The 22,553-nt window shown below is 44.2% G+C and overlaps 1 protein-coding gene across 13 annotated transcripts in view; it reads right to left on the bottom strand.

Moving 5' to 3' along the window:
- Positions 1-22,553, bottom strand: part of RIMS2 (regulating synaptic membrane exocytosis 2) — a 2,919,733-nt gene that overhangs the window by 811,612 nt on the left and 2,085,568 nt on the right. For all 13 annotated transcript variants that reach the window (XM_069621474.1, XM_069621475.1, XM_069621476.1 and 10 more), the window contains one exon: positions 18,944-19,051. In XM_069621474.1, the coding sequence (XP_069477575.1) occupies positions 18,944-19,051 (108 nt within the window). The remainder of the gene's footprint in view (positions 1-18,943; positions 19,052-22,553) is intronic.

Below are 22,553 nucleotides of genomic sequence, written 5' to 3'. Positions count from 1 at the left end.
TGGTATAAGCCAACTGGGGTAGAAAATGCAGTCTTCTCCTTGGCATGGTCTGTCAGGGCTATTTGCCAATAGCCTGACGTAAGGTAAAATTTGCTGAGGAACTTGGCTGAACCAAGTCTATCCACCAACTCATCTGTCCTTGGCAAAGGGTGGGCATCAGTCTTGGTGACTGCATTAAGAGCTCTATAGTCCACACAGAATCTCAATTCTTTGGATCCTGCCTTTGGTACTAACACAACTGGGCTAGACCATGGACTAGTAGAGGGCTCTATTACCCCGAGATCAAGCATCTTCTTGACCTCCCCTTTGATGTGGGTCCTTACATTTTCTGACATTCTATATCCTCTGCGACAGTCATCAGTGAGTATATCATGCTGTCCCCAAGGGGTCAAGCCTGGTGAAAGTGAGAACAGAGGGGCAAACTGATTTAACATGGCTTTGAACTCCTCTTGTTGCTCAGGTGTCAGATTTGAAGAGCGATTTACTCCTTCAATCTTTTCGTCCAAGGGTAAGCCTCTGAGGAGATCTGGGAGAGCTTCACTCTCTTCTTCCTCTTCTGTTGAAGCTAGAAGCAAGGCTCCTACTCAGACCTGGAGATATACGCCTTTAGTCGGTTGGAGTGGAAGACTCTGGGAGCCTCCTTGGGATTGCCCAAGTCCACCAGATAGTTCACCTCTCCAAGTTTACCCACAACCTTGAAGGGTCCCATCCATTTATCTTGCAAGGCCCTCTGCCTTGTTGGGATCATAACTAGAATTAGCTGGTCTTGAGTGAACTCAACCTTTTTAGTCTTTTGGTCATGCCAATGTTTGACCAAAGCTTGTCCAGCTTTCAGGTTGTCACTTGCTTCTGCCATCATTTGTGACATTCTCCTCCGGAGACCTATCACATAGTCAGTCACTTTGACTGGCTTAGGGGAAGAAGCACTCTCCAACCCCTCCTTAATCAGGGCCAATGGACCTCTGACCGAATGGCCATATAGAAGTTCAAAGGGAGAATATCCTACTCCCTCCTGAGGGACTTCTCTATAAGCAAAGAGAAGGCATGGCAATAGAAGGTCCCACTTTCTTTTAAGGGGATCGTCTAAAGGACCTATCATGCTCTTCATGGTTCTGTTGAACCTTCCTACCAACCCATTTATCTGAGGGTGGTAGGTGGTAGAGAACTTGTAAGTAACTCCACAGGTTTTCCACATGGCTTTCATGTAGTGGGACATAATATTTGACCCCCGTCAGAGATTACTTCCTTAGGAAACCCAACCCTGGTAGAAATACCAAGGAGGGCCTTAGCCACAGCCTGAGCTGTAACAGTCCTCATAGGAATTGCCTCAGGGTACCTAGTAGCATGGTCTAGTACAACAAGGATAAACCTGTTGCCTGAGGAGGTTGGGGGATCAAGGGGACCAACAATGTCAATCCCTACCCTCTCAAATGGGACTCCCAAAACTGGGAGAGGCCCTAAAGGTGCCACATTCTTGGATCCAACCTTACCAGAAGTCTGGCAGGTATGGCAGCTCTTGCAAAACTTATCTACCTCAGCCCCCATCTTTGGCCAATAAAAGTAGAGTAAGAGCCTTTCCTTGGTCTTCTTGAAACTCAAGTGACCAGCCAAAGGAATCTCATGGGCCAGTTGCAAGAACTGTTGTCTGTTTGCTTGAGGTACTACAAGCCGCTTGTAGTATCCAGGTGCAGACTGAGTTGGTTCACTGTAGAAGAGGCCATCTTCGCAGTGCAACCTATACTTCCAAGGCTCTTGCACATCAGCCTGAGAAGCTGCCTGTTGGCGAAGACCTTCCAGAGTTGGACATTCTCTCTGTCCCTTACTGAAGTCTGCCCTGTTGGGTCCACCTTCTGCCAGTAAAGACTGCAGCTCAGGATGGTCAACAGGATCCAGATCTCCAATGAGTTCTTGGCCTTCCGCTAGCTCTTCTTCAGAGTCTAGCTGCACCATACAGGGTTGTACCTCCCTCTCAGCCTCAGCTGGAGGTGGAGTTACAGGTGTAACTTTGGACACCTAGGGGAAGTCCTTGTTGGAAGCACTGGAGTGCTTGCTGTTGGCTGTTTCTTGGAAGTCTTGGGTTTCCCCTTTCCTTCTTTTTGTTCAGTGAAAGCAAGTTGTAACTCCAGTGGAGTAGGAGTGATATCTGTCGTCATCATCTCCTTGGGAGTACCTCTCATGGTTCTCTCCCTTGCAGGTCTGGTAAGCTCCTGTAACGTTTTACTAGGAGGTCTGGGGGTATGTGACACTACTCCAAGGGTTTTCAGGTCATTACCCAACAGAACCCTTCCTGGTACCTCACTTTGTATGCTGACAGGTATCTTCACAGTCATGTCATTACACTGGATGAGAACTGGTAATTGGGGAAGCATCTGCACAGGCCCTCCAGCTAACTTGGTGAGGCGTTTGGGTGCCTTAGCAACACCCTCAACCTGAGAAAAAGATGTATCCACCACAGTTATGCTGGCTGCAGTGTTCCTAATGGCAGGAGTCTCCTGACCATTCACCTGGACACTGTCCTTATAATACTATTTAGTATTATCTGGGATAGAGTTACAGACATCTAAATTCTGTTGTTCCCACAGACCCAGAGACACTAAAGAAACACTGGCTGAGACTCCAATGGGTTCATCAGCCAGCAGTAGAAAGTTTCCACTTGCCATTTGTACTTCCTCCTGTGGAGCGAAGGCTAAGGAGACAAGCTGGACCCCTGAAGGTTTACCCTTACATCTGGGATCTCCTTTCACATGGTCAGGCAAACCACAAACATAGCATTTACCAAATGCTTTCTGGAATGGTGGCTTGCTCTGACCTCCTTCTGGTTTACCACCAGAGGGCACACTACTCTAATTTGGTTTCCCTTGTGGTTTACCCTTATTGTTCTGTTTGGGGCCCTCTTGGTATTTGAATTATTAGAATTCTCTTTGGAGTCCTTTTTTGGCTGTTTCCCCTCATCCTTTTTCTGAGTTACCCCAGAGTCTTTGTGAGTAGCCCTGTTGGCAACCCACAAGTCAGCAGAATTAGCTAGTTCCCTGGAATCTAGTTCCTTTGAATCAGCCAAGTGCTGTCTGAGCTCAGGAGAGCAGGCATCATAAATTGACTCCAACATCACAAGATTCTTCATTCCCTCATAAGTGTTCACCTTGTAACCCTTAATCCATCCCTCTAAGTTCTTCAAACTTTCACTCACCCAGGTAGCCCAAGGGGTACCATCATGCTTTTTGAGGGTCCTAAACCTCTTAAGGTACTGGGAAGCGGTCTTCCCAAATCTAGCTATCAAAGCTAGTTTCACACATTCATAATCCTTCTTATCCTCCTCCCCCAACTCCATTACCACATCAGTTGCAACAGGGGGGAGCCTAGAGAACAACCAGGAAAGTAACTAATTTCCTGTAATGTTCTGGAGCCCATGATTATATTCAAACAAACTCAACCAATCCAACACATCCAACTTAGGCTCATACATACCCATCAACTCCTTAGGCATCCAGGGTCTTTTGGGACTGGAACTCCTAGAGGATTCGGAGAGACAAGCACTTTCTACAGAAATTTTTTTCATTTCTAGCTCATGGTTGAGCTCCATTTCTCTGCGCCTTAGTTCTTGGTGCCGTTGTTCTGTTTGAGCATTAATTCTTTTGAATTCTAATTCAAGCTTCATTTTTTCTAGTTCCATATATTGAGGATTAAGTGTGGGACCTGGTAAAGGTCCAGTAGGTGCAGCTGGCAGGGCAGGTAGAGGCCCAGGGGAGACAACTCTAACATCTTCCACCTCCTCATCTGCTTCTGACTCAAAGTTATCAATACTAACATTCATATAAATCTCATGCTGTTATCTACAGTTGCTGGAGTGGTAGGTTCCTCTGAACCACAATCCAGACTTTGGTTTGCTAACAACCTTTCTATTAGCTCCATTTTCTTGCCCTTAGTCAGGAGGTTCTTATGCTTACGGAGAACTCTTAAACAATCATCAGTTTTTGTAGCAAGGGACTCTTGATATAGCTTTCCATAGTTGACATGTTTTAGAAAATACTTTTTTAGTGCTAAGCTTTGTGGTTAGTTGCACTAAGGTATCTATAAGCACACTAAAATGTATACTCAATACAAATCCCACCGCTGTACACCAGTGTTAGGCAGAAACCTGTGCAGTTCCCTTAGGGACCACTGCAAAAGATTTAGGACTACAAGTGGTTGGCAGTAAACCCAATTGGTAGCAGTATGTACCACCCAGATTTACCTGGTAGCTGTGGCTGAGCAGTCAGACTTCTCTCAAGATGAGTTAGGCAGTATATAGAGTATACACAATAGGTACAGAGATAGAGTAGCACAAGCAAACACTGACCAGAGCTTTGGTGTAAAAGTATATAATTATTTATTTAAAGACACACTTGTAAATTACACTAGCACAAAGAGGTAAGTAAATTCAACACACAGTCACTATTGTATATATGTACAACCCTAATTACTTATTAGACAAGTCTTAATGAGAAACAACACTTATTTTCAGACAGAGGTGAGCGCTTACCATAAGATGGCACTCTAACAAGTTATTAAAAAGGGAGGGAAAAAGGCAGAGTTATGAAGCACACACATTTCAATACTTTTCAAAGGACCACAGCGAGGAAGGTTAGACAAAGTCTACTGGAGAACAAGGAAGTTCAAATGCCAGGCCCACTCTTAGAGAGAGCAAGCGAAATGTGTCCAGGATCACAGTGGGGCTATGCCCAAAGAGTCTTTGTAGAAAGTTCACAAAAGATTGAGATCTTTTCCGGAAAAGTTAGTTACCAGGTCCCTAGGTAAATCAGTCCAGGGTGCCTAAACCCCCTCCCACACCACCTGTGGTACCCAGACAGAGTGCCACCACTTTTGGAGGCTTCTGTGGAGGAGCCCGCCAAAAAGTGGAACAAAGGGCTCGACTTGGGTTGGAGTCACAGAAGCGAACACAAACGCCATTTTGGAACCAAGTTTCGGCAAAAAATACCAACTGGTGAATTTATATTAATTTAATAAACCGGCGGTATGTTCGAGGCTATTTTAAAAAGTGGTAGCCTCGAACAATGGGAAAATCCCATGGGAATATATTTGCGGTCGAATATAAAAAGTAGTATCCACTGCCACCAACCAAAACTCGGTCGGGGGGGACTGGACAGTGCCCCCTCGAACAACAGACCCCAGGGCAATCCAAGTGCCCTGACCAGTACGTCCACAATAGGATGGTTTGTACTAGTTCTGTTCACAATTTGAGACTAGTAAAGCCAATGGTGACTTTACATGCCTTGGGAGACAGTAGTCAGTCCCAGGGTATGGAGTCTATGTTTGGGGATCGCTACGACACCCCTGGGTTACGGCACGGAGGGTGCTGTGTAACCCATATACCAAAAACACATGAAGCCCTATGGGGTGAAGGACCCCATAGCCCATAAAACACATACAAAGTCAAAGGAACACCTCAAATCATGTCTAAGAGTGGCAGGAAAAGAGTCTCACTCTTAGCAGGAGAAAAAAAATAAACCCCAAAAATCTAGCAAAACTGCTGGGGGACTCACTAGGTTTGGGAAATTAGCCTTTACAGAGAATTCTCCCTAACAGAAAGTAGAGTCTCAAAACCGTCTATACTAGGAGGGAGTTGGAGCCAAGTCTCTTGAAGACTTAAGAGGTCGAATTGGCCTATGTTGATCTCACCAGCCCGCGTAAGGTGAGTGTGGCCTCTCGTGTTCCAGGGACCAATGGTGAGTCTTTGTTGAGCCGTTTTCCCTGTGGGTGGTTCTCTATTGGAACTTATGGGCATTGTAGTTCGCTGCTATTTTCTAGTGTAACGAGCCAGTGCAGAGGGGATCCATGCCCACTTTTTTGAGTGTTTCTCCTTGTTCTTTTCTTGCCCTGTTATTGTGGGAGCCGAGGGTAGATTTTCCCCATTATTTCCTTTGCTGGATTGTAAGTGACTCGGGCCAGCCGGTTTGCGGGTCGAGTTTCTCTCAGTTTCTCTGGTTTGATCTTTCTTGCCCGGTGTTTGATTTCTCATTGGTTTTTCTCGTGGCAGGTTCTTCATGGTCGGTGTTAAGTTGGTCAGGTCTTTCTCACTCGTTCCCTGGGCTCGTTATGGTGATTACTCTCCATTTTCTTTGCATTGTATGTGTCGTGTCCTCTTTCTTCCGCTGTTGTTTCTCGGAGGAGATATCCCCTCTTTTGGAGTTCCCAAGCCGTCAAGAGTAGGAGTTTCTTTACTGTTTGCAATGTAATGTGCAGGTAGATGCTATTTTTTCGTCGCTTGTGGGCGAATTCGACCACCTTTATTTTATGTCAGTACTTCGGATGCTATCTTCGTTCGTGATTTTGTCGAATAACCTCAATGTGGCTCTTCTGTTTAGGATGATTGTATCTCCTGTGTTTGATGGTTTTTCAAGTTGTAATGTTCTTGTTGAGTGACTTTTGTGAGTAAAAAGAGCAGATGCTCGTATTTGGTTAGAAGTTGAGGGCAAACTGGGGGTTCTTTGGATGTGTCGATTTCTTTTGTCAAAATATTTGGCTTCCAGACTCTTGTCTCCTTTATTGAATGAGCGGTGCCTTCGATCGTTAGAGAAGTCAGATTTTTCTTTAGTTCGCTTTGCGGTCAAGTGATTTTCTCTGTTTTCTTTCGCTGTTAGGCGTTCCTTCGTTTGACTTTGATTCGATGGGTAGCCAAATTGACCCTCTTCTTGGACTCGATGAGTGGTGTTCTCTGTGTTTTCTTTCCATTAGGTTAGCCTTTGTTTAACTTGAGGCCTGCCAATCGAGGAAGCGTACTGCTTTCTTGGCTAATCCAGTTACTTTCGTTCCTTTTTTCTTTAATGTTTTTTTGGTACTCTTTTAATGGCGCTGGTTTGTCTTCCAGTCGATTCCGCCTGGAGCTTTGCGACGTCAGTTTGTTGTCTGCGAAAGACACTTTCCTATTTTTGCTGTAGGGCGTTGGGTTTCTAAGGCCGAGTTTTCTGTGGAATAGATACTGTTAGATTGGTCTATCGTGTGGTCTTTGCGTTCTTTGTGGGGCTCGTCACAACTTTGAGACGAGAAGTTTTCAATGTTCTGAGCTTTTTTTTTAGGATGATTATCCATTTAGTCATGGTCTCTTTTGGCATAACCGTGCTCTCCTTTCGCAAATGACTTTGTTGCGATTTAGGGCTCTTGATTATTGGAGCTGGAATCCGTTTTTTAAAATGCCTCTGTCCTATTAGATTTTCACCATTTTTCTTTGCTTCTAATGATAAACTAAGGTTTCCTCTTGTGTCACTTCGGTTCTGCTTTAAGTTTTGTTTGTTCTGCTCCACTCTGTTTTCTTTGTGGATGTTATTTCCGTCTGTGTTTTGGGTTGGGTTCAAAGGCTTGAGTTGGCGCCCAACTGGGACATTGAGTTCTTGGTGCTTCTTTTTGCTTGGACTTCGTGTGGTTGTAATTTCCTTAGGTGGGTTTCCCATTCAGGTTTGAAATTTTGTTCTTTTGGGGTTTCTCCACCTTGTTGTCTAAGACACTCGCTGGAACGTCTCTCATAATACGGTCCTCGAACAGCGCCACATGGTCTTTTTCTTTAGTTTTGTCTGTGTTGAAAAATTGGTGGGTTTGAGTACCAGTAGTAAGGGACTTTTTTAACAGGAAAACCTCTTGTCTCTGGTGATCCAGCAGGTTAATGGGTGTTTGTGGTTTCTCTTTCATTGTACCTTGGTCTCTTGTGTTCTCCTTCCAGGCTTCTGCAGCCGTTATGTAGCTTTCAAGGTGAATCAGTTTGGAGCTTACAGATGCTAACAAGGATGTATGATCCTTTAGCGTTTCGTTGAGTGATTTGTATAGCTTTCCGAAGGGTGCCAGAGCTATGGTCACCGATAACATTATGGTGAAGATGTCCAATTTTTTGCATGGTGAATTTTTTTCGGATGTTTTGGAGTATTCTCTGTCCTGGTTTGCTTTAGTTGGAGTTGACTGAGACGATCGAGATATGTCCACTGGGACGTCTTCTCTAACTTGGTGTAATGCCAGTTTCGGCCGAAAGTTTGCCTCTCTTTGTTTTGTGAATGTCACATCTTTGTGATTTAAGATTTCTCCTGCCGGTTCGGCCTCTTTACGACCCTTTGTGTGAGCAGGTGTGACATTTGGTCCAAGGTCTTGGGTGTACTGCCCCTGGTTGGTCTTCTCGTTGTCGTAGACCTTCTTTGTCATGTTTCCTTTAAGGTCTGTGGGTTGTGTTTCTTTAGGAGTCCCCTCATTCGCGATGGCTCTAGCTGGCCTTTAGGATGGGAGGACTCACCTTTGGTGGCAGTGGTCTTGGGTTGGCCAAAGTGCCATCTTCGTTGAGTAGGGGGTAGGTCGTTTGTGAGTGACCGTTCCGTTGCTATTTGCTTGCAGGATTTTTCTCAGGGTGAAGGTGGAATCCCCTCAAGTATTTCGGCTTCTGATAGTTCAAATTGGTTTGTAGATTGGGTTCTCACCAGTTTGTTGAAGAACTTACCAATTGGGTTGTTTGTTAGAGGCAAAGTTAGGCCAGGTTTTCTCAGATGGGATTTCGTTGCCACTCTTTGGTTTGGTGTTGACGAACTGGTTGTAACCGTTTTTGTCCATCTGTGGCTTTGAGGACTTTGGATTTCAAGAGTTTTGTACAATCTAGATTCATATGTGTATCTTTCAGTTGTACGCCCAGAGAGTCGACGGTTCTGTGTAGTGTTCAACTCACTCAAGTTGGACTCTCCAACATACTTGTACATTACTGAATCAGTCTGCTCTTTTGCCCAGTTGTGTTCTCTCAAATTGTTGAAGTCATCTGTTTCTGGATCATCAGGGTCTTCTAAGTCAGCCATGGTTGTGTTAAGAAGGTATTTTCTCTGAAGTCTGTTAAATTTAAATGCGGGCTCGATAATTCAACCCTTGCTGTTACTGGATGGATCTCGGTTTCAGATGCTGGGTGAAAACTTTGTGCAAGATGTTCCGTTTCGTTCTCCTTTGTTGTCACATTTTGGTTCGGAAGGTACTTGAACACGTTCTCTTTATTAAATTTGAGTAAATTCAAGTGTTGGTCAAAAGGTTTTTTTTTCAATGACTTGGGTAATTCCTGTAACAGAGGATCAGGTTGGGGCACCGTTGGCCAGCGTCCACTCCTTTCAGTGAGCTCTCTCCCTTCTTCTCCCCCACAAGAGGACGTGAGAGCCCTTCCAAGTGTTTGCAGAGCAGGCTAACGGGTGACAAGCTGCAACGCTCTCCCTCAGTGATTTTGGCATTTCCTGTTGCGAGTGGAGCCAGCAGACCCAAACGCTCCTGGTCGGCCTCCTCTCCATTCCATGTGCTCACTCCTTTGCCCTCCGCCCCGGTGGAAACTGGAGGTTCTCCCACAGGCTCACAGAACTGTCCAAGCCCTCTAACTGCGGCGCCTGCATCCGCTCTCCAGGCGGTGTCTGCATCCACTCTCCCGGCGGTCTCCTGAGCCTCTCGTCAGCCATGCCTCGCCAGTGAGGAGAGGCTGTCCTTCGGGCACGATTCGCCATTAAAGGAAACAGGGACCTGAAGGAGGGGCTAGCCGAGCCGCGGACCGGGCTCCCATCCAAAGGTAAGATGTGTTTATGGGGAGACCGCAAAGCGGGATGGGGGGGTGCTTGACCTCCAAAAAGTCAGTGTGCCGTTTAGAGTTAGTGGTTGGGGAACCTGGAAGATCGGGACTTTTGTTTGTTTGACTAATTAAGGTCTTGGGATACAAGGAGGACGAAGGAAAACGGGAGTTTGGATAAGAGTGGGGGGTTTTCCGATCCAGTCTTTCGGGTGGGTCTTTCGTTGTATATCTGCCACTTCTCAGGAGGCGGCCCGCTTCCTCTGGAGATACTAAGACAGCTTCTAGTGTCAAGCTCTGCTGTGTATTTTCTCTCTCTGACGCGGACACCATCTCGTCCCGTTTTGTCAGACTTTCTTTACAGTTGGTCTCAGCGGGCAGGGCTGCATTCCTGCCGGACTCCAAGACTGCACCTCCACGCAGCTCTCCGCTGGCGCTCCGTGGCCGAAATGTGTTTTTAAACCCTCCTCCTCAATGAAAGGAAAGAAAAGACTAGCTTCACACGGCTAGGAAAAAAGAGAGCTTTCTGCCAGACTGCACCTCCACGCAGCTCTCTGCAGCCGAAATTGGTTTTTAAACCCTCCTCCTCAATGAAAGGAAAGAAAAGACTAGCTTCACACAGCTAGAAAAAAAGAGAGCATGCTGACAGACTGGACCTCCACGCAGCTCTCCGTGGCTGCTACGCGGCCGAAATGGGTTTTTAAACCCTCCTCCTCAATTAAAGGAAAGAAAAGACTAGCTTCACACGGCTAGGAAAAAAGAGAGCTTTTTGGCAGACTGCACCTCCACGCAGCTCTCCGCGGCCATTCCCCTGCCGAAATGGGTTTTTAATCCCTCCTCAATGAAAGAAAAGACTAGCTTCACACGGCTAGGAAAAAAGAGAGCTTGCTGCCAGGCCGCACCTCCACGCAGCTCTACGCGGCCGAAATGGGTTTTTAAACCATCCTCCTCAATGAAAGGAAAGAAAAGACTAGCTTCACACTGCTAGGAAAAAAGAGTTTGCTGCCAGACTGCACCTTCACGCAGCTCTCTGTGGCTGCTCCACGGCCAAAATGGGTTTTTAAACCCTCCTCCTCAATGAAAGGAAAGAAAAGACTAGCTTCACACGGCTAGGAAAAAAGAGAGCTTTTTGCCGGACTGCACCCCCACGCAGCTCTCCGCGGCCGAAATGGGTTTTTAAACCCTCCTCCTCAATTAAAGGAAAGAAAAGACTAGCTTCACACGGCTAGGAAAAATGAGAGCTTGCTGCCAGACTGCACCTCCACGCAGCTCTCTGCAGCCGAAATTGGTTTTTAAACCCTCCTCCTCAATGAAAGGAAAGAAAAGACTAGCTTCACACAGCTAGGAAAAAAGAGAGCATGCTGACAGACTGGACCTCCACGAAGCTCTACGTGGCTGCTACGCGGCCGAAATGGGTTTTTAAACCCTCCTCCTCAATTAAAGGAAAGAAAAGACTAGCTTCACACGGCTAGGAAAAAAGAGAGCTTTTTGGCAGACTGCACCTCCACGCAGCTCTCCGCGGCCACTCCCCTGCCGAAATGGGTTTTCAATCCCTCCTCAATGAAAGAAAAGACTAGCTTCACACGGCTAGGAAAAAAGAGAGCTTGCTGCCATGCCGCACCTCCACACAGCTCTGCGCGGCCGAAATGGGTTTTTAAACCATCCTCCTCAATGAAAGGAAAGAAAAGACTAGCTTCACACGGCTAGGAAAAAAGAGTTTGCTGCCAGACTGCACCTCCACGCAGCTCTCTGTGGCTCCTCCATGGCCAAAATGGGTTTTTAAACCCTCCTCCTCAATGAAAGGAAAGAAAAGACTAGCTTCACACGGCTAGGAAAAAAGAGAGATTTTTGCCGGACTGCACCCCCACGCAGCTCTCCGACGGCCGAAATGGGTTTTTAAACCCTCCTCCTCAATTAAAGGAAAGAAAAGACTAGCTTCACACGGCTAGGAAAAAAGAGAGCTTGCTGCCAGACTGCACCTCCACGCAGCTGTAATATATACATTACATGTGTTTAAATAATCCAAGTAATGGTTCTTTTACTGAAAACCTTTATGTACTGGCTATCATATCGAAATTCACCAGAGATTCAGGAAGTATGTAGAAGAATATGAATGCATTCATATTTACTATATGTTTATACTGTTTACATTATTGCTGCTTTTATTTATAAAGATTATATTTTAGCTTGAAAAAATTATGCTGAAAATAATGAATTCTTAGTACATTGTACCTGCTACTTTTACAATTGTATTATAGCTTAAGTATGTCTAAATTGTAATAGTTTCTGTAGTTCTTTTTTAAGAATATTATGTATGCATAATTTATATTTCAAGGTATTTATTTTATGGTAATTTGCTGATTATTGCACTGAAACAAAGAATGTTGTGTTACATATGCTATGGAGTGTTCACTATTTGTTGATGTTCCATGGTGATACATTATACTTAAAGTTTTAGAATGTGTACCACAAACAGACACTTGAGAATGGGTGCAATTAGTAAATATAAAATGTATTTTGTTTTACATCATGTGTTTGAATAGTTTAGCCTTCATAAGTGTCAGTTAAAGTTAACATGGTGTTTGATTTATGTGTAATACCTTTTTTTAATTTTGTAACCTTAATGTTTGTATTTCTACTGTTTGATGACTTTAATTTTTCGGTTGGTTTAACCTGAACTGTTTTTTTCATAAACAAGCTCAACTAATTTCTTTTGAAAGATTCAACTGTTACATCACTGAAATTCCTTTTTATGTAATTTTGAATTGTGTAATTAAAAAACACTATGAATGTATTATTTGTAGGTTAAAACAGTTCATTTGATTTTTGAGATGGCCTCCATATCTCCGTCCCCTTACCTCTAATTTTAGTACGAAACTTAAATCTAAAAGTCAGATTTAAAAAGGCAATATACAATTATAAAAAAACAATTATGTATGGGACATTTATATTAGAATTGGCAAAAATACAAATGAAAGTTTTTTTATTGTAAATGCAAATATATATATATATATATATATATATATATATATATATATATATATATATATATATGTGACTGTGCTTGCTCATGATTGCTTGGGGGGATTCAGGAAGTGTGTATAAGAATAGCCACATATTAGTATTTACTATATGCTTTTAGTTTTCAACATTTATGTTGCTTTTACTTATAAATATGATTTACATTTAAAAAATGTATGCTGAAACTATTTAAGATCTCGTAGTTGTGCAGTTTTGTTGAGATGTGCTTGCGCTGACATGAGTATTCACTGTGATGGTTTGAATTGATATGGCTGTCAGTGAAATGGATGAGGTGAAATTGGTGGATACCATACACTTTTCACATCCTTCTACATTCTCTTAAAGAAATGGTCATAATGGATGGCTGAAGCTTATCAAAGGTGGGCTAGTAAGGATTGGTGATTATACGAGTAGTAGTGCAAGAGACCTCTTACTCACCAATGTGTCCCTCTCCTACTACCAATTTATGGGATCAGATTTTAAAGAACATATTTTCAGGAGAAGGTTATCATATGAGATGGCCAGGTTTCAGAAAAGCCTGTTTGTCAAAGCCTCCTTAACAAACAGGGCACCATCGCTGCAGCAGATGGCCAAAGACTACGGCCCACAGAAGTCTTTGCAGAAAAGCCCATGAAAATGCCCTAACCTTGTCCTCCAAGGACATGTGCGAGGGCAACATGCTCAGGCCCCTTCAGCTTTGGTAAAATGAGAGTGGATTCTGGGGAAGAATGAGCAAATGTATAACAGAGAGCTTTGTGTGGCACTATCTATCATGTAACAGAAATATGTCCTATTTTCGGCTACATGGATTTACTCTAAAGCCACATTTTAAGAATGAACTGCCATTCACCCCAAGACTACTAATATGACGCAAAAATGTCCTCATTTGGCCAGTGGTGGATTATTGACAACTGATTGCAGTGTGCTCTTAACCACAACACTCAGGCAGCCGCATTGATCAAAATCTCTAGACAAGGACGTGGGAAGGAATATCAAGAAGTGGTTCATGAAGTGTGGGAAAAAGAATTAAGCAATCCAGTCTTGGGTCTGAAGAATTCTCCAGCCTCTCTGTGAGGATTTCCAGTGGGGTCACCAAGGTGGCCAGATGTCTCCACAAGCTTTTGGATATTGGGCCCAGGGGCAATATCGGGTGGATTGCCTAGTCATCATCTCTTAGTACCTCTCTAAGGTTCGCCCAACACCAAAGCACAGTGCTTTTGGTTCTGCTGAAGAGAGTGACTTAAAATCCTTGAAGGAAATCAAGAGGCGATAGTCTGGCTGATCCAACATGTTCAGTGTGGGTGCAAGAATGCTAGCCACAGGATTAGTAGTAGTAGTAGTAATAGACATTTATATAGCGCCGTTTCCCATTAGTATGGTCTCGACATTCTTGTGATGGGAACACCCTCGGGCAACAAAGTCCAGATATGGGAACATTCTCAGAAAAGGCTTAGAATGCATGTGTTCATTTGGTCAAGATTAGGAATTAGGTGGGCTGGTTAGGCTCCAGTAAGCAACCCAAAAACAGTGAAAAAACCACTGAAATAAATCGGGGCCTGAATTAAGAAGCAACCATTCATCGCAAAAGGCCTCCCTTCATAGAATTCGGCTCAGAGACTTTATCCATGTGGTAGGACAATGGCGTGACAACCAGACAGACGACCACCCTAGAGGAGAGACTAGCCAGCCATAATACCCACCTTAAAGCTGGAAGACAACCTCATGGATTGGAACCCCAACCAGTCTCTAAAACAGCAACCTAAAGAGGAAGAGGGAATAAGAAACTCCAATATAGCAGACATGGTTCTTGAATCTGCAGTTCAGCATAAACTAGAGACTCTCCAAGACCCAGAGATCTAAGACTCCCAAGTTCACTATACCAGATCTGCACACCACAGTTCCCTTCGCATTGGGGGAAGCTGGAAGTCAGAGTCAGGGCAAGGGTTCAGCTGGCAGAGATAGGCTCTCCTAAGAGGACGGAAAAGCTAATCTCAAGTCCCACAGAGGACTGAAAGCTATCCCTGGGGGCAGAGCCCAACAGTCAAACAACATCCCATTTACTACAAATGAGTCTCCTTACACCAGAAAGGGGATGGGAGGGAGGGCTTACCCCCTTTAAAAAGCCATAGCTTAGTCTAAGATTGCATGTAGTTAAAGTAAGAGTTGGAGATAGGAGGCAGAAGACAGGGACTGTGAGGTAGGAGTAGTTTTGAAGTAGGTTCAGGAGGAGAAACAAAGAAAGCCTGGTGGGGGAGCAAAGGGCAGAAGGCCAGCCACATAAAATCCTGGGAGCTGGAGGAGATAGTCAAGAGACCAAACAGAGGAGTCAAGAGAACTGGACCTACAGTGGGAGAGTGGTGATCAAAGATAGTACAGGTGACCTAGATAGAACGTTGTGCCCAAAGTGGTGCAGGTGCTAATGAAAAAAATGTGGATAGTTATGATATGATATGGTAAGTCATTTATAACGCGACTTTACTGTTTCTAGGCGCGACAAGACAAGGGAGGGAAGACAGAGGGAGGAAAACACAAAGTTCGTGAACAAGAAGTGCAAGGGGAAAGGGAGGTGGGGGAGTGCAAAGAAACAGGGCAGTAATGTTCTAAGTAACTGCAGTGCGGCTCTGGGTAGTACAAGGAGAACAAGGGAATGTAGGGTTACAGTAACAGCCCCTAAGTGCATGGTAGGCCTGGAGGCAGTGCAAGGGTGACTGATCAAGAAAGAGCCTGGTACCCATTGAGACTCTGATGGTAGCCAAGCAACCAGTCGGTACAGCAGACAGGTAGGTCAGCAGAGGAGGGAAAGGGAGAAAGCAGAGAAGAGGAAAGCTTTGAGCTGCTTCACAGAACTTCAGGTGGTCCGGCTCAACTCTGAGAGGGACAGGGAGGCCATTCCGAGGGAGGCACCTGCAGAGGAGAGAGATCTACCCCCCACTCTGCCTGGAGAAGCGCCTAACCCTTAGAGAATTGGAGGTAGCTGAGCGAAGGGCTCGAGAAGGAATGTATTTTGGAATAGAGCATTGGATGTAGAGCGGGCACTGGCCCCAGAAAGTCTTGTGAACAATGCAAAGGATCCTTGCAGCCACCAGGAGCCAGTGGAGAGATTTCAGTGCTGGAGAAATACAGTCCCTGGGCTTGAGGCCTAGGATAAGTCTCGTAGTCCTCTTCTGGATTAGTTGCAGAGGGCGGAGAGTAGAGAGTAGAGGAAGGCAGATTGAGAAAGAGGCTGTTGCAGTAGTCCAGCCTAGAGAGAACCAGGGCTCTGCAGACAGTGAGCTTCTGGAGGAAGTGAGAAAGGGCAGAGTCCCTTTGAGGAGGTGCAGCTGGTAGTGGGACTTCTTGGCGACGTCCGAGATGTGAGGAGAGAAAGAGAGTGGAGTCGAAGATGACACCAAGGTTTTTTGCATCGCAGGAAGGCGAAGGAAGAGGACCCAAGGTGGTTTGCCAAAGTGAGAGAGGGGCAGGGGCAGGGGACCCAAAAAGAAGGATCTCTGTCTTACTGGCATTAAGGCAGAGATCGTTGGAGGTGCACCAATCTTGAATCACGGATAGACAGTCAGGAATGAGCGAGAGAGGCGAGGAGGCTGAGGGGAGCCTGAAGGAACGCTGAGTATCATATGCATAACACAGAGTTAGAGGAGAAGGTAGAGATCACTTGGGCCAAAAGGAACAAGTAGAGGTTGAAACACCAGGGTGAGAGGATAGAGCCCTGGGGAACGTCACAGGTAGAGAGACAGATGGCGAAAAGAAAGGGACCAAGTTGAACCTGGGAGGGGCGGTCTAAGAGGAAAGAGATCAGCCACTCCAGAGCCTGATCCGTGATGCCCAGGTTCTCACGGAGTCGAATTATCAGGATGGCATGGTTGACCGTGCCAAAAGCATAGGAAAGATCAAGGAGGATAAGGACAGAAGGAATGCTGGAATCAAGGTTAGAGAGCAGATCTTCACGGGTGTTCAGGAGAGCAGTTTCCGTGCCTCTGGCAGCTCTGAACCCAGACTGGTGGTCATGGAGACAGATTCAGTGGGGAGAGTAAGCTGGGAGATGGCCAGTTATTCCAAGAGTTTGCCCAGGAAAGGGGTGATGGAGATTGGGCGATAGTTTGCCGGGCAGGCAGGATCAGGAGACAGTAAAGATGATCACAAATGATTGAAGAAGGTGATAGCGAGAAATATCTCGAGGGTGAGGATAACAGTTTTGCCTAGAGGGGTGAAGAAGGTACAAAAGACAGCTGTGAGTTGGAGAGGGGCATTGAGAATATGGGTGTGACAGAAGCGCCCAGACGTGCAAAAAAGGTTGTTGGGATAGGAATGACTTGGTGAAAATTGATTTTCAAGGAGAAGGTGCCTGAAGGGGGGGAAGAAACTGGGAGATATAGTGGGTATGTAGTGATTTTGGAATGGAAAAGGAAAGGTCCACCGAAGGAGCGAAGAAGGCATGGAAGAGTGGAAAGAGGGGAAAGAATAATACAACCATGATAGGAGGTTACAAAGGGAGAAGAAACTAGAGGAAAGGGACAAGATGCTGTTGCAGGAGTTGAAAAAGAAAGTGAAGGAGTGGAAATCAGAAGGGCAAACAAGGGAACAAGAGGATTTGAGGAAGGAATTTAGAGCAGAAGTAGGAAGCTGGGATAATGCTACAAAAGGAGGTAGGCCATTTCTAGCTGAGAGGACTAGAGGAGTTTGGTACGAGTTGGGGAGGAGTAAGCAAGATGAAAAGGAATAATAGGAGGGAAAGTTAGAGTAGTTGACTACCCACGTGCAATACCACATTGGCTGGGCCCACCATCCAGGACTTTGGGACCTACAGGCCTGTTTCTCGAGCCCCTCGTTCCCAGCATCTTAGATTCTGATGATCCCATGGAGGCAGAGTCCAGCAAAATGCAGAAGCTGGAGATCTAGCCAGTAAAACCACCAAAGAATGGACAAAAGGGGGACTGAGGGCTTTCCATGATCCCTATGAGAGAGCAAATCCCAGAAAGTGAGAGACTGAAGAGTTTGCTTAAAAACAAGTTTCTAATTAATTTTTGACCTGGGAAGGGAACCCAAGCACATTATATGTCTGCATGAAATCAGGTTTTGAACTTTTAATTGCACTGCCACTTTAGTTAAGAAATTCACTGGATCTATCCTGTTACATTTCAGTTTAGCTTTATGTCATTCCTGTTTATTATTTTAACCCTGCACTGTTAAAGTTCTCTAATAAACCACTTTGAATTTATGTTTTCAGTGTCTGTCTTGTTACTGATCCCGGATGCTGATGTGACCGGTAACAAAGAGATCCTAGGGATAAGTGGCTGATCGTTACAATTTGAAATATGTATTTCAAAATGAGCATCAGAAGCCAGATGCACTGGATATCATGAATACAGAAGCACAATAGTCCCAGAAGCCTATGCTATCAGTACGATATCAGTCTGTTGATGAGGCCAGCAGCGTGGGACCTTGTTCATGGTGGAAGAAATCCCTTCTAGCGGGAAGGGTGTTCTTTTTTGGTTACATAACAGAGCCCTGGTAAACCTTGTTCTACAGGTCTTCTGAGGCCTATACGTAAGAAGCCAGTAGGTCCTCTGAAACACTCAGCATATACCTTAGACCTGAGCAAGCTATGAATATCTGTTTTTTCAGAATGTGTTAATAGGGACGACTTAAAAAATATCAAATACCAGGCTGAAAGTTCTTGCGTACGATACTAAAGAGGTTTGATTCCACCACGGAAACTGAAACGTCTCCTGATTCACATTTCCTCCAAAGCTAAGCATTTATCCCACTCAAACTGTAGCTCCATATTTCACTTCCACAACACTCTGACAATGGTGCTATTGCGCTGTGCTGCTGATAAGCCTTCACCAGCTGCTGCTCTAAAGGCTTCCCTCGGAATCATGACGACAAAAGTTCACTAATCCTGCTGCACTCAGTTAACGTAGAGCTCGGATCACTATCCACTACCCACTTTACCCTGTGTCCATTGCCGGGGTCACCAGAACTTCTCAGTATTCTTTGCAGCAGTTATCTCTGTAGAAAACCCCTTTTGAGGAGAAGTGGGACTGTTGCAGAGAAAAGTGCCCTTAATGCAGTCACCATTTAGTTTGTGTACTTATTGGAGGCATTGAATTTAATCACAACACCCCTATTGCTAGTCAATACCAACATTATGTTAGGTAGATGTAAATAAAACTGGATACATGTTTGCAGTTCTTACACTTTGAACATTTTGGACATATTAATCAGGTCACATTTGTTAAACATTTAGTTGACATAAAACAAAAACAATACATATTGTTGTTATTTTACCTAAATATGAATTGACTAATGCAAAAATAAATATTGAAAGAATCTGTGCCACATTAATGTAATGTGCAACATGTATACCTCTCAAGATCATTGTAAGCACCCTCAGAATAGGTACGGCACATCTTACGGGAACGCAGTAATCTGATTGCATCTTCACAAAAGATAGGATACATGGGATGGTCCCTGCTGCCAAGAAATGGTCAGAGATGGTCAACATGCAACATAAGGAAATGGATGGTACAAAATGGTCAATTCAAACAAACTAACACAAACTAAACAACTATCTCACAATAATATCAAGCTAGTAAGAAGATAGCAATGCACAAAGGAAAGATGTTTTACTCCGCTGTCTCCTGCCCTCTATCTTCAAAGGCATGGCCACCATTCTGGAGTTGGTTCTGAGGTTGGAAATGCCAGAAAACAACATGATCCTCCTCAATATTCATTTTAATTTGAGCAGGTCTACTTTTGTATTTCTGAACAGCTTCAAAAACATTATATCTAATGTCACCCTGTCAAACATTCTAGCATGAACATGAAATATAGTAACATGGGTGGACCTTTATCCAATGCAATTTATCAAATATTGTGACTCAAAGAAATGCTTCTGCAAGAGCAGGCACAAGGCTAATCTCAGAAATCAATTCCTCTATTCATCCTGCACTGTCATCTTATTTGTGGTGAGCAATGTCCAACCTCCAAACGCAACCACACCATAGTAGCCATTAGACACATTTTCAAGCACATCTAGTGTCAGTTACATAAGGCTCCTAATGTGCAACACTGCCAAAATGAATAGACATGATGGCCAATGATCAAGCAGTAACATAATATGATATAAAATATGACAGAGATCGGAGTGAGCGGGAGCTATTCGGAGCCGACTACCGCTACTTTTATTTGTTTAATAGTTCCACTACTTTTTACAGATTCTTTCACCATGCTGGAATGGTTCTTTTTGAGGTTAAAGTATACCTCTTAATTTTACCAGCCTGTGGCAGCTACAGTTAAACTTACATCTAATTCACCATACATTCACAGAGCATGGATGATAATTCAGCCTGGGTGGACCATCTGGATTCATCTCAATTATCTATCAGAAGTAGTGCTAACACTAAGAAATGATCTCACCTCACACATCATCTCCCCATGCTTTTTTTTAAACTTGCCAAGTTATTATCTCAGGATTAATGCTTATATGATATAATTGGTAAAGGTTGAGGCCATTTCCACAGGATTGTATTTTAACATTGAGGGGCTAACGTGGGATTGTCCCCTTCATGCCACTGGACAAGTGTGCTGTTATCGTAGGGTCTTAGTGACTAGCCTCCTGGACTACTGTAATGCACTCCTGTGGTAGGCTTCAGGACCACATACTATTACCAAATTGTATTATCACATTACATCATTGTATTCATGGCAGCACACATGTGTCTAATGGTATTCCCCAGTTGAAGCGGATGTGTTTCAGTAAATGCTAAGTATGGGTTCCAACAGAATTAAGATTAACGAGTAGAGGCAATTGATTTCACAAGGGCAAAATATAAATGTTCCAACTGAATGCCCAGCTGGGAGAAAACATTAAAAACAATACCAAGGACGTCATTTTGCCTTTTCAACACACTAGGCTGCAAACATGGCTCATCCACAACCCCTTGAAAGATGTGTCGCAACTTGCTCCCTTCCCCAACCCCCACCGGAGTCACAGTTCCACTTCTTCTTTTGGCACACTTCTACCACTGTGTGAAGTTGCAATGTGTTTATGGATTGAAATACCAATGCAGGTGTCATATAGCCCAGTCATTTTTTGAATGGCCACTGAGAACCGTTAATTAACACCAAGGCAAAGGCATTTTGAGTCTGTTCTTTAGTTCTTCTATTTTCTTCCAAGTCATTAATAGAGATTAGTTGTATAGAGGGTACAGTGAATATCACCTCCTTCTAAATCTCACTCAGAGAGGTTACCTTGAAATCACATTTCTACAATGTTTTAAACTGGCAAGGCATTATGTACCTTCTCGTGCTTACTCGCCGACAATTTAATTTGTGGGCTAATTCAGTTCATTCTTGTTGAGGCATTTTAAAAAAAACTGAAATAAATGATTTCTAAGCGGGCGAATTGAAGGAATCATTTTAGGTTCTTTATTCAGTGTGTTTAATTTTTTTTAAATTGTCTGATTTTTAGGGGCGGTCTTTCCTCTTTGTTTACTGCAAGCAGCTGACGCGCCGCAGCCCACATGGTTTCAGTCACTTATGTGCCGGTGCTGGCGACCATGGAGAGGCTGAATGTAAGAACGCTTCTCGTGCTTACTCGCCTACAATTTAATTCATAGGCTAATTCAGTGCATTCTTGTTGAGGTATTGAAAAATCAGAATGACATTTTTTATAAGGGTGGCAAAGTGATGGAATAATTTTAGGTTCATCATTGAGTGTGTTAAACTCTGATTTTTAGGGGAAATCTTTCTACCTTGTTTAATGCAATCAACTGACATGCTGCAGCCCAGGTGGTTTCAGGCATTTATGTGCGTTGGCTGGCATGTGTGTGGAGTGGGCGTACCTAGAGGGCGTGACATAGTTAAGCTTATCTGCGCCAGTCAGTGCCATGGACGGGCCTTGGAGCTCTCTTGCATGCCACAATGACCTAGAAATGGACCTAGGAAATCAAAATCTGGGAGTTCCCTGCACTAGTACAGGTTGTCAGTCCGATAATCTGCAAGACTGCGTTTTGGTGAGGTACTCAATGGAGTAGCAAATCTCGTTAGTGCCGGTGACTATTGGGCTCCCATTGGGTTTTCTTTTTCTTCCTGATCGCCCAGAGCTGACGCCTGTGCCTGCTCTTGTAGGTTCATTTATACAACTGGCAGAAGATCTGATAGGCCTAGTGCACTACGACAAACATGTCCTAGTAGGGACGATATCCGGACAGGTTCGGTGGCCCCTCCGATGTTGGGTTACTGATTAATGACAGATCGGCGGGGGCACAGCAAGATGATTTACATGCCCTTTTAGTAGATGTTAAGCCAGATATTGTTTGCCTGCCACAAACATGTTTTTCGGACTCCTTGGATACAGATATTGTTCAACTGCTGCCTCCTAGTTAAATGATGAAGAGGCTGGACCGGGTGCATTTGTAGGTGGAGGCCTTGCCTTGGTCCATCTGGCTTCCCTAAACTGTCAGACCATCTCTTTGGCTCATAATTTACCATGAGAATTGTTTTTGATTGATCTCCAGCTGTCTTTGTAGTCGTATATCGGCCCCCTCCTTGTCTGACTCTTGCTTTCATAAAATAATTCTCTCAATTTACTTCTGATTTAATATTGACCTTCCCTAACTTTCTGATGTTGGGTGATTTTAATGTCAATCCTAATAACGCTGTTGATCTATATGCCGCAAAGTTAATTGCTGCACTGGCAGATCATCATTTCTATCTGTGTAACCATCTTTCAATACATAATAAAAGAAACACTCTTGATTTAATGTTTTCAGATACATTACTGGCATCCACCCTTTACCCATTATGTGGTCCCAACATTTTGTTATATCTTTGTTGTTTTTTCCCCTCTTTCTCATCATGTGGGTTCTATGTTTCAGCATGCTCTAGATTGTTGGAAGAATACGCTCCCAACTCAATGAGCCAAGCTTTTGCTTGAGACACTGGTGCTCTGAACCCCTGTACTGCTCTGGTG

This window comes from Ambystoma mexicanum, chromosome 5q (assembly GCF_040938575.1).
Source record: "Ambystoma mexicanum isolate Mex_15411 chromosome 5q, UKY_AmexF1_1, whole genome shotgun sequence".
Lineage (NCBI taxonomy): Eukaryota > Metazoa > Chordata > Amphibia > Caudata > Ambystomatidae > Ambystoma > Ambystoma mexicanum.
This window is presented reverse-complemented; position numbering and strand designations above follow the sequence as displayed.